We start from the raw sequence: 12,530 nt of genomic DNA on the forward strand, positions 1-12,530 counted from the left end.
TCCTGGGACTCCTCAGGAGTTTACTCCCTTGTGACTGTTCCCTGCCTCAACAGCAAAAAAAGTATCATTAGGTCTTTATTTTAGACAGAATAAAACTATGATGTCAATCAACTTGATTTTAGACAGAATAAAGTTAAGGTGCCAATCAACAATTTCCATCATCTGGCTCTAACTTACATTTTCCAGCCTCAGTTTTGGTTGCCCCTTCACAGTAATACACTTAACTAAACTACTTGCTATACCCATAGCTGCACAAACATGTGGTTAAACTATTAGCTCAGTGTGTATTACTACTTTCAGTCTGCATTAAAGTCTTGTCCCGCCTTCATGCACGCAAAAATACACCTCGTGTGAAATACACCTCGTGTGAAAGCCCCCACACTACTGCCTTCTGCCCGGGCTAGGCCTCTCCTTGGTGTTCCCTTTAGCTCGGGGAAGTTTTCTTACAGTATTCACTTAATAATTTGTCTTCATGTTCTTTTCTGTATTCTCTCTTCCAGGAATGCTAGTTAAAGTTGGATATTTGTTCTTTTGTATTCATCCTCTACTTCTTATCTTTTCTGTCTTATCTAACATATATTACATTGGTTGGGTGGAGGATCTGTTTATCTATGTCCTGAGAGATTTTCTAAACTTTTGCTTTCAACCCACTTAATTTTAACAATCACTTTTAACTTTCTAAGGGTTTTTTTTAAATTCTTTGGTGGTTTTTGTTCTTATTTTTATTGATGTCATATTGTCTCAACCGTCTCTGAAGATACTAATTGGATGGTATATAAAATTTCTTTTGTTTCCTCGTTTATCTTGGCCTTTCTTCATTATGCTGCATGTTTTGTGAATCTTAGTTGACCCTTCAGATGTATGAATGAGGGGTAAGAATGAGGGATAGGAATGATTTAAGATTGAATGGGTAGGGAGCCAGCTCTTGGGCCAGCAGCCCCCTAATTGTTAGAATGAATAGGGGTTTGTGTGTCGGATCCAGTATTTCACCAGTTGCCCAGTTATTTCCTTCAGTCTCTTAGAGAAGTGCTCCACATTATTTGCCTTAGACCATGAATGGTCTCACCTACAACCTAAAGAAAGGTATTGTAGGTTTTTGAGACAGGAAAGTAACTGGTAAGATTAACTCAGAGAGAATATGCAGGTGTGGAAGACACTAGAATAGGGAGGAGACTTGAAATGTTGATGAAGAAACTATCACACTTACCCAAGTAGGAGAGAGTTATAACTTGAAGTAGGACATTAATAACCCAATGAACTAGTTGGGATGGATGAAAGAAATTATGAAGATAATAGAATGTACAAGGTTCAATAGATGGTTTGTATAAAACTAAGGATTGGAACCATTGTGACCAAAAATGGAGATACATTTAATAAAAATTCTCAAGTCAAGGAGAGAAGTCTATTTTTGTGAAGAAATATAAGCCCTAGCCAAGTAGCTCAGTTAGAGCATGGTCCCAATACAGTAAGATTGTGGGTTGGATCCCCAGTCAGGCACATACAAGAATCAACCAATGAATGTATAAATAAGGGAACAACAAATTGATATTTCTCTCTCGCTTTCCCTTCCTTTCTCTTGTCTAAAATCCATCAGTAAAAATATTTTAAAGAAATATAATGAGCTAATTCCTCCCCATCTTTCAACAAATCTTTCCCACATATGTAGCAGCAATTTTTGGTATAATAGAATATTCTGTGTGAATCATCTTTTTCTTGCAATGCCATATATCTTCATTCATAAAACATGCAGCATAATGAATAGTTAGGAATATTATTTATTTTTGTGTGAAGTATTATACATCTAAATTGCCTTATGTAGTAATTTGGGGAAGGATGAGTATATGATAGAATTTTAAAAGTATTCTTTCAGAATATCACAAAGAATATACAGAATTTAGTGGTCCATAAGCAATGGAAATGTATAGGGTCCGGAGGAGTAAGGCCTGCTTGAGTGTGGTTAGTAGGTTAATAATATGTGTGTAATAATGTATAGTTTTAATTTGAACATTTCACCTAAAATGTCATATGGTGTGCTTGAGTGTGGTATTGTTATGTTATAGGATTACATGCTTATTTTTCTGTAATAAAAAATGTGCATTATTTGTGCTGGACCCTGTGCTTTAGATTTGGAGGATCCTATCTAAATTATCAGTTATAAGTTTACTTATAAATGATACCTATCAAAAATTATAATAATGGAAAATGAAATCAAATTAAGTTGGTGATAATGCCGCTGGACACTAGTAATGAGGAGGAAATAAGTAAGTGATGGAGTTTTTACTGCAGAAATGAAACATATGAACATATGATAACTCTAAGTAAACCTGTCCATTCTCTTAATTGCAGTAGTTGACCTATGCTCCACTGCATCTGATTTGCTAATCTGCACTTTCTTGAGCTGGGAGTGAGAGAGGGAATGAAAACAAAGGCACTCCTTACAATTAGTGAGGAGAAAGCTTAGGGGGGGAAATGGAGGATTTGGAAATGTTAAAAAAAAAAGCCTTAAAACAATAATTGTTCTTATTTTAAAGCATGTAGGCAGTTGTTTGTGTTTTCTTCTGATTTCCTCATAGCATCAGATAGCAGAAATGGTACTGCCAGTTGCAGACTTCCACATGAAGGATTTCGCAGTGTCAGATGACCTGCACTAAACAGGTTAAAAACCTTGTTTTCATGTATCATATTACTCTCACAATAAATAGTATCCTTTTGCATTGAATTTTGAAGTGTTGTTTTTATTTGTTCCAAGTAATTATTTGGTTATATGTAATTATTTAACTGCCTTTTGAACCATGGACTTGGGAGGGATAAAGATTTTCTGGTTCAGTATTTCTTTAAATACACCAGTCATCTGTGCTTATAAAGAAAGGACTCTGGCATCAATTATGTTGGGAATTTGCTAGGTTAAACACAGTTAAATAAGATTTTTATTTCAGTGGTGGGGGAGGGTAGGGCATCTCAGAAACCTTAATATGACAACTAAGAGAAAACTACATTGTATAGCATTTCACAAACTTACAAGGGGGTGACCCCCCCCAAAAAAACCCAGAATTATCTTCTGGAGGGCAGGTACCTTGTGATACAGGCTTCCCCTGCTAGGTGAGTGTTCTGGGAACCCATCCATATCAGTGCACCAACTGGTGTTGTTGTGAGAGGCTGTGTTCAGCTTCAGTGAATTTTTTTTGAAGACTCTTTCAGTGTTTGCCAATTTCATGACAGGTAATTTACCAGCAAAACTGCCCACACTGCACTGAGTGTTCAGCAGTTTTTGACCAAAAACGACATGAACCCATGCCCCACACTCCCTATTCATCAGATCTCTCCCTGAGTGACTTTTTTTTTTTGTTTCCCCGGATGAAAACAGTCCTCAAAGGGAAAGAAACATTTTGGCAATGTGGAAGAGATGAAACCAAAAGTGGCAGAAGCACTGAAAGGCATCAAAATCAACGAGTTCAAAAACTGTTGAGTAGTGGAAAAAATTTCTCATTAGGTGTATTGCATCAAATGGAGAGTACTTTGAAGCTGGCTTAAGTTTAAACACGTAAGAATAAATACACAATTTTTTATAAATAAATTCCAGGTTTCTTTGGTCCCTCTTCATGTTTGCCTACAAAATGCTTTCTTCGTGGAGTCTTTTTTGGAACCACTGTTCCTCAGAACACATGTGGGGAAATTCAAGTCCCTTAAATTGACAGATAAGTAGAAAAGAGATTAAATGACTCATTCAAAGCTGCATACCCATTCACTTAAAGAACTGGACTTGAACCAAGTTTTTCTACCATATTTCATTTTGCTCCCTTTGTCCCCGAATTCAAAAAAGTCTTTTAACACTACATGATATTCCAAATTATATCTGTAAAATATACACAAGGGGCTTGGGGAAATAAACTAATGATTTTTAATTATTTTTAGTATATTTTGAATTGGCACATTTACTTTGACAAAAAGAGTAAGATCCAAAGAGGCAGCTCATATTTGTAACCAAGGTTACACTTTGGTAATCAGGAAACTTTTTTTGCAAAAATCAACCATCTTTCATAGAGAGCAGAAGGAAAGCTAGTACGAGGAGTGGTGAGGGGATGGAGGGATTGAGCCAAAAGAGAAAAGGACTCATGGACATGGACAACAGTATGGTATTGATTGCTGGGGGGAGGAGGGTATAAGAGGACTAAATGGTAATGAAAAAAAGAATACAAGAAAGATTAAATTAAAGAAGTAAAAAGAAAACATATGCATACCCCCAAATCAGCTATCTTTCAAGTTATAAAAATCTATTTCCTTTCAAATTATAAAAAGCTCACACAGTACAATCATGCTTATTATCAAAAACCTTTCCACTATCTCAGAAAATGACTGTTTGATTTGTAGTCTGTTCTTCCAGACCCCATCTCTGTATAAACAAACTTGCAACTTTTAAAAACTTCTTGACATAAACGACATTATGGTAAACACACTCTTCTTTAACCTTACTTTTAAAATCAATGATGTTAACGTTTATCTTCCCAGATCTACATGTAGATCTTCTTTTAATAGCTTGATAATGTTAAACTCTATAGCTCTACTATAATTTATTCAGTTTACCAATGATGGACATTAGAGTAGTTATAATATTTTTTACAAGACGGTTCTGTGGGAAATTTTGATACAGATGGTTTTTTTTTTAACCTTTGTGTATATCTGTAAGAGAGTCATTGAAGTGGAATTGCTGTGTCAAAGAATATGAACATTTAAATTTTTGTAAGCCATGCCAAATTGTCTTTAAAAAATACTATTAGTTTACAATGACAGCATTGTAACAGGAAACTTTAAAATGGTATAACCTTCACTGAACTTAAACAAAAAAAGACCTTATACTTAGTAATGGATAACAAAGAATATCTTGTATGTTAATCTTAAAATGATAGAGTTCATTTATAAAGCATTGTTAATCATGGTCTCTCTCTCTCTCTCCCTCTCTCCCTCTCTCCCCTGCTCTTTACAGAGCAAATTATTCATGGAAGGATTTAGAAGCCTAAAAGAAGGAGAACCAGTGGAATTCACATTTAAAAAATCTTCCAAAGGCCTTGAATCAATACGGGTAACAGGACCTGGTGGGAGTCCCTGTTTAGGAAGTGAAAGAAGACCCAAAGGGAAGACACTACAAAAAAGAAAACCAAAGGGAGATAGGTAGGTAATCATGTTAATTTTTTAGTTTATGAGTTTATTGTATTTGGGAAAGACTTTTGAAAATTTATACTATTATGTTATCAGACCTTATGTAGTCTAGCAAAATTAAAATGCTGCCACCCTGTAGCTGAAAAGAATTTATCAGCAATATAGGCTATCTGGCAATTTGAACCATCGGCAGAAACACTGAACTGAGCGCTCAGCATTGAGCACTGAATAGTCAGTGTCCTACCAGCATTTTCATTAGACTGTTGTGAGACCACAGGTAAGGTTGGAGTTTTCAACAGACAGCAATCCCCACACCTCACCTGATTTTTCAAATGAAAATACACTGTTTTTAATAGATAACTCATATAGAAAATTCAAATAATATAAATAAACTAAAGAGGTATAAACAAACTAAAGAAGTTAGGAAAAAACCCACTTGAAATCCTAACTAGAGGTGGGAATCATAATTTTTATGCAATTTTTTGAAACTTGCATTTCTTTTTTACTTAACAATATATCATGGAACATTCCATGTCAATTATTAGCACCTGCATAGATTCCCATAGTGGGAATGCTCTAAACTTAATTTAAACATGGTTATGTTTAAATTAACCATGGATAATTTAAACATAACCATGGTTATGGATAGTTAGACTATTTCTGGTCTTTTGAATTTATCAATAACACCATAGTGAATCTTTATCTGTACATTTTTGGAAAACTGTCTGGTTATATCCTCAGGCCCAAAACCTTATAATGAAAAATCTTGATAAAAAATGATGCACTTTAAAAGTTTTGATATCTGCTTCCAAACTTCTCTCCAGAAATGTTTAAGGCCAATACACAATCCCTCATGAAGTGAGCCTGTTCATTGAATAATGTCACCACTTTAATCTTTCCAATTACATAGGTTAAGAGGTGCCACTCAGGTTTTCTTTTCATCCTTTGATTGGGTTGGAAATTAAATATATTTTTATGTTAATTTTATTTTTAATTTTTTCTTCTTTGAATTGTATGTTTCTTATCCTTTGCTCATTTTCTATTGAGAAGTTCATTTGCTATTACTGATTTTCAAATTCTGTTTATATATTTACCATGTTAACAACCTTTTGTCTCAAATAGATAAGACATTTTTTAAACTCATGAAATATACTTTAGCTTTAATTATAGTGGCTTTTAAAAGCAGTATTGAACTGGCCCTGGCTGAGTAGATCAGTTGGTTAGAGCGTCATCCTGAAAGCTAAGGTTGGGGGGCTCGATTCTCAGTCAGGGCACATACAAGAATCAACCAATGAATGTATAAATAATTGTATTAACCAATGTCACCCTAATAAATTTGAATAAAACATAGAAAAGGAAGAGTAAGGGAGTCAATAGAGTAGCCTTTCTTTTAAAAAGGGAGACTTCAGTCCTTTGTTTAACTTTTCCATAAAAACAAATGAAGAAGTGGAATAAATCAGTGTCTCTCTCTCTCTCCCCCCCCACCACTTCCTCTCAATCTAAAATCAATAAATTTAAAAATGGTATTGAACTTTTGAATTTTTATACAGATGAGTCTGTCACTTCTGACTTGATAGTTATCTGCCTTTCTAAACTACCAACTTAAAAATATATCCATCTATATGTTCTTATATCATTTTTATTAACTGAATGTTTTACCTTTAACTGTCTCTTCTCTTTGTATGTAATTTGTTTTTAAAAAGAGGACTATAAGGACCTAGCTTCTCTTTTCTCTCCATATTGCTAACTAGTTATCCATATAGCATTTATTGCCTAGTCAATATTTTCCCACTGGTTTGAAAAGCCATCAGTAAGAGAATAAATTCAATTTTGATCTCCTTTTTTAGGAACTCATTTTGTGTAAAAGAAAGACCACAAAAATGTGTGCAAGTAAAATGATACCCTTAACTGTTAAAGTGATTTTCTGCCCACAGAGAGAGAGATAGTATATACATGTATGCATATAATTAAAGCAAAGTAAAATAAAATCAAACAAAAGAAATAAAAATGAAAAAAACTATTTTCCAAGAATTTGAGATCAAATATTTAACAATATGCTTCCATCTCAAAAACTATGTACTGGATTGGAATGAGAGAGCATAATGGACGCTAAGAGTAGAGAAGCAGGATAGCAGTACATGTCTTTATGTACCTTGAAACTCCTTCCCTCAGACCAACTCAAATGTCTGCTCTATAAAATCATTGCTATATAATGTCAACCATTTTAAGACTTTGACTTGGGGAAAACAGGGAAGATTTGAATTTGAAAAGTGACAGGATCTGATTTCCCTTCTTAAAATATCATTCTGGCAGCTCTGATGACAACACGAAGTAAGGAACAACTAATGAGGAGTCCCAATAGTACAGGAAAGAAATGATGGTGGTTCAGATTGGGATGGTAGCAGTACAAGTGGTGAGCAAAAATCCTGATTGTTTTAAAGACAGAGACAACAGAATTTTCTGATGGATCAGGTGTGGACTGGACTGTGAGGAAAGTGGTATTCAGGACGACTTCAAGGTTTGTTTAACCTGAGCAGCCAGAAGATGGAGGGACCATTTACCAAGAAGGAGAAGACTAGGGAAAGAGCAACAAATCAGAAGTATGGTTTCAGACATGCTCAGTTGGAGATACATAATAGACATCCAAGTGGAGATGCAGATTAGGCAGAAAGATGTATGAATGTGGAGTTCCAGGGCTGGAGATAAAAATTTGGCTGTAGTCAGCAAAAAGATGACATTTACAACTATAAGACTGAATGAGACCACCATCAGAGTGAAGAGAAGAGTACTAAGCCCGAGGGCATTCCAGCATTTAGGGATCAGGAGCAGTGGGAGGAATAGCAGAAGCCACTAAGTAAAAGGAAAATAGAATGAAGGGAGAGTTGTTCTCAGAAGTCAAGGAAAGAAACGCATCAAGGAGAAAATATCAGGTATGATAAATGGTGCTGATAGTGAAATGATTAAATAAGATGACCACCAAGACTTGACCATTTTAGCAACATGGGAAGTCATTAGTGAATTTGACAAGATCAGATTCAGAGGACTGGTGGGAATGAATGTCTAAGTGGGTTGTTTTCAATAGAAAGGCAAGGAGAAGTGGAGAGAGCCAGTACAGACAATTTTTTGAGACATTTTCCTATAAATTGGAGAATAAAAATGAAGCAGTAGCTGAGAGGAAGAAATACAGTGTGTTTATGTGTCTGTAGTGGTCTAGGAGAAGAGGAAAGACTGCACGTGCAAGAGAGTGTGGGACAATTGATGGAGTGATTTCCCTCAGTGGAAACAAGGATTGGGATTTAAAGCACACGAGTACAGATGGTTTATTCTTTAAAAGTGGAGGTAAGCCCTGACCAGTGTAGCTCAGGTGTTTGGGTGTAGTCCTGCAAAGCAAAAGGTCTCCAGTTCCATTCCTGGTAAGTGCACACGCCAAGGTTGCGGGTTCTGTCCCTGGTCAGTGTGCACACAAGAGGCAACTGATGTTTCTCTTCCTCCCTTCTCCTCTCTCGTAAAAAAATGTGCAGGTAAGGCACGGCATACAGGTTAATATGAAGATAGAATAAAGTGAAATTTCTTACCTTTTTATCCTGTTTTAGTGAAATTTGAAGCAAGGTCATCAATTGAGAATGATGATAGAAGAGGAGGTTTAGAGATTTAAAAAGAAAGAAGGATGTATGAAATCGGAAAATAAAAGAGTGAACAAACACATTGTGGAAAAAAGGTAGAATTCCAGGCTACACCAAAACCCACTTAAGGTTACAGACATAAAATTAATGTAAAATCAGTGACTATAACTCTATTTTTTTCTCTCCAGCCATTGTTGACCTTGTAGGTGCAGTTGTGAAATAGGCAGAAAGATGAATTTAATGAGAGTTGGGGGTCTCTCCTAGTTGAGAATGGCAAAGGGAGGGAAGCAAAGGCACTGAGGATATATGCAAAAGGGAAATTTTAATGATGGGTCATAGAATATAAACTGGGTAAGAAGTAAGGACATTGAGAAAGTGGCAGGTTGTATAGGTTACAGATAGGGTCAAAGAATTTTTGCAGTTGGGCTACTGGAAGGAATGATCTGAGAAGGTAGAAGGTGTTGGTGGTCAGAGAGTAAATAACTGCTTCATCTGCTTACATTTATTGTGTCTTACCGTGATTCAAGCTTTGACACATTGGTATCTAACGCATTCCAACTTTCTATCGTTTGGGATGCCCATAATTTCTGTCACTAGAATTAGCAATTGTGGTTTTCCATGTTCCACTTATTTTTGTAAAATGATAGAGAAACACTGTAGTAAAATAGTCAAATATGTGTGGAGGCTCCTGTATAGAAACCGAAACAATGAGAAAACAGGGTATGAAAATGTGAACTGATGTCTGGAACAGTAACAAGGCAAAAAGAGGGAGACTTGAGAGACCTTTGATAGAGATCTTGATATCTTCTATAGTAATTAAGCATATCTACTTCATGAGATAGTTTTAGCAATGAGAGTAAAATTATGCCTTGATCCAGATTTTTATGTTTATTAGCATAATTATATACAGTACCTTAAAAAATCTTAAAACATTCTGTATTTTTTACTTATTTCCTATTGCCTTTTCTTCTTGATTAGAAATTTTATTACATTTTAAAGAACCAGCTCTTAGTTTAATTCTGTTATACTGTTTTCCCTAATACTTTCCATGATTATTCTTATTTCTTTTCATTTTACTTTTTATCATGAAAATTTTCAGAATATAGAAAGTAGAAAAGTGGTACAGCCAACACCCATTTATACCCACTACATATATATCAATAATTACAAACATTTTTGTGGAAACTTTTTAAACTTTTAAAATATATACAGATGCGATAGTAGTGTAATATCATGCCTTAACTTTGCTATCAAACAATACCAACTTTTTAAAAAAGATTATTTAAAATTTTATTTATTTTTAAAGGAAGGGAACAGAGAGAGAAAGACAGGGAGAGAAACATCAATGTGTGGTTGCTTCATGCACGCCACCTACTGGGGACCTGGCCTGCAGCACAGGCATGTACCCTGACTGGGAATTGAACAGGTGACCCTTTGCTTCGCAGGCTGGCACTCAGCCCACTGAGCCACACCAGCCAGGGCAGACGATTTTCTTTGATTTGGATATGTACCCAGGAGTGGAAGTGATGGATCATCTGATAGTTTTCTTTTTAATTTTTGGAAGAATCCCCCTACTGTTTTCCATAGGGACCACACAGTTTATATTCCTATCAACAGTGGAAATGGCGAATGCAGAGAAATGGGAGGGGAAGGATGACAAGATAAACTCTCCAAGTCCTTAAAAGGCTGTTCAACAAAAACTGTGATAAATACAGAAAATGCAAGACAAGTAAAACTATGGAGCATCAGTGACAAGAGGCTGTGTCATAGATGTGGTCTCTCTTCCCATCTCCCCGTAGTGTGCAAAGGTTCCCTTTTTTCCACATCCTCACCTACACTTGCTCTCTCATCTTTGATAGTTGCCATCCTAACAGTTGTGAGGTGGTATCTCATTGTAGTTTTGATTTTCATTTCCTGATGATTAGTACTGTTGAGCTCCTTTTCATGTCCCTGTATGTCTTCTTTGGAAAAATGTTCTCTGCCTATTTTTAAATCAGATTATTTATTTTTTGTTATTGGTTTGTATGATTTCCTTATATACAGGATCTTGCAGAAGTAATACCTACTTGAGTATGGTTGGCAGGGTAATGCTATGGGTGTAATAATTTATTGTTTTAATTTGAACATATCACCTAAAATGTCATATGGTATGCTTGAGTGTGATGTTATGTTACAGAACTACATGCTTGTGATACTGCCATAAAAGAGTTTGTAATTAAAAAAGAGGTGTTATTTGTGCCAGACCCTGTATATATTGGGTACTAACCTCTTATCAGATATATGATTTCAAATCAATTTGTTAATGGTTTACTTTGCTGTGCCAGAAGCTTTTTAGTTTGATATATTTCACTTGGGTTTTTTTGTTTGTTTGTTTCGGTGTCTTTGCTTTTGTGGTCAAATAAAAAAAATCAATGCCAAAGCTATGTCAAGGAGTTTACTCCTTATGTAAAGCTGTGTCTTGGAGTTTTATGGTTTTGGGTCTTACATTTAAGTCTTTAATCCATTTTGAGTTGGTATTTGTGTATGGTGTAAGATAGTTGTTCAATTTCATTCTTTTGCTTCTGGCTGTCTAGTTTTCCAGCATATTTATTGAAGAGACCATCCTTTCTCTATTGTATATATTTTTGCTCCTTTGTTATAAATTAATTGACCATATGTGTGTGAGCTCTCTGTTCCACTGATCTGTGTGTCTGTTTTTATGCCAATACCATACTGTTTTAATTACTGTTGTTCTGTTATACAGTTTGAAATCAGGAAGCATGGTGCCTCCAGCTTCGCTTTCTTCAAATTGTTTTGGATACTTGAAGTCTTGCAGTTCCATAAAAAATTTAGGATACTATTTTTGTGAAAAATGCCATTGGAATTTTGATAGTAATTGCATTGAATCTGTAGATCACTTTTGCGGTATGGACATTTTAACAATATTAATTATTCCAATCCATGAGCATGAAATATCTTTCCATTTATTTGTGTTTTCTTCAACCCTGTTCATCAGTGTCTCAGTGTATCAGTTTTTCACCTTTTTTTTTAAACAGTTGCTTTTTCAGTTTCTTCTGTTTTTTTTAATAGATTTTATTTATTTATTTTTAGAGAGGGGAAGGGAGGGAGAAAGAGAAGGAAACATCAGTGTGAGGTCACCTCTCACGCACCCTCTTCTGGGAACCTGGCCCGCAACCCAGGCATGTGCCCTAGACTGGGAATCAAACCCCAGATCCTTTGGTTCCCAGGCCGGCAGTCAGTCCACTGAGCCACACCAGCCAGGGCTCAGTTTCTCACCCTTTTTTGTTAAATTTATTCCTAGGTATTGTATTGTTTTTAATGCATTTGTAAATGGGATTTTCTTAATTTCTCTTTCTGTTGATTTCTGTTCATGTATAGAAACCAACTGATTTTTGAGTATTAATTTTTGTATCCTCCAAATTTACTGAATTTATTTATTAGTTCTAACAGTTTTGGTTGAGTCTTTGGAGGTTTCTGTGCATAATATCATGTCATCTGCAAATAGAGACAATTTTACTTCTTCCTTTCCAGTTTAGATATCTTTTATTTCTTTTTCCTGCATAACAATCCTAGCTAGGATTTCTAGTACTATGTTGAATAAAAGTGATGAGAGTGGGCCTCTTTGTCTTGTTTCTGATCTCAGAGGAAAAGCTAAAATCTCTTGTGTGAAGTGAGCCATAGGCTTGTCATATATGACTCTCAGATTGAGGTGCATGCCCTCTGTACCCATTTTACTGAGAATTCTTATCATAA

The 12,530-nt window shown here is 35.4% G+C and overlaps 1 protein-coding gene across 1 annotated transcript in view; it reads left to right on the forward strand.

Moving 5' to 3' along the window:
- The window catches only part of LIN28B (lin-28 homolog B), a 98,673-nt gene that overhangs the window by 46,322 nt on the left and 39,821 nt on the right, over positions 1-12,530 (forward strand). Inside the window, exon 3 of the mRNA XM_053913570.1 lies at positions 4,982-5,166. Within this exon, the coding sequence (XP_053769545.1) occupies positions 4,982-5,166 (185 nt within the window). The remainder of the gene's footprint in view (positions 1-4,981; positions 5,167-12,530) is intronic.

The sequence above is a fragment of the Desmodus rotundus genome, chromosome 11 (genome assembly GCF_022682495.2).
Source record: "Desmodus rotundus isolate HL8 chromosome 11, HLdesRot8A.1, whole genome shotgun sequence".
In the NCBI taxonomy this organism is placed as follows: Eukaryota; Metazoa; Chordata; class Mammalia; order Chiroptera; family Phyllostomidae; genus Desmodus; species Desmodus rotundus.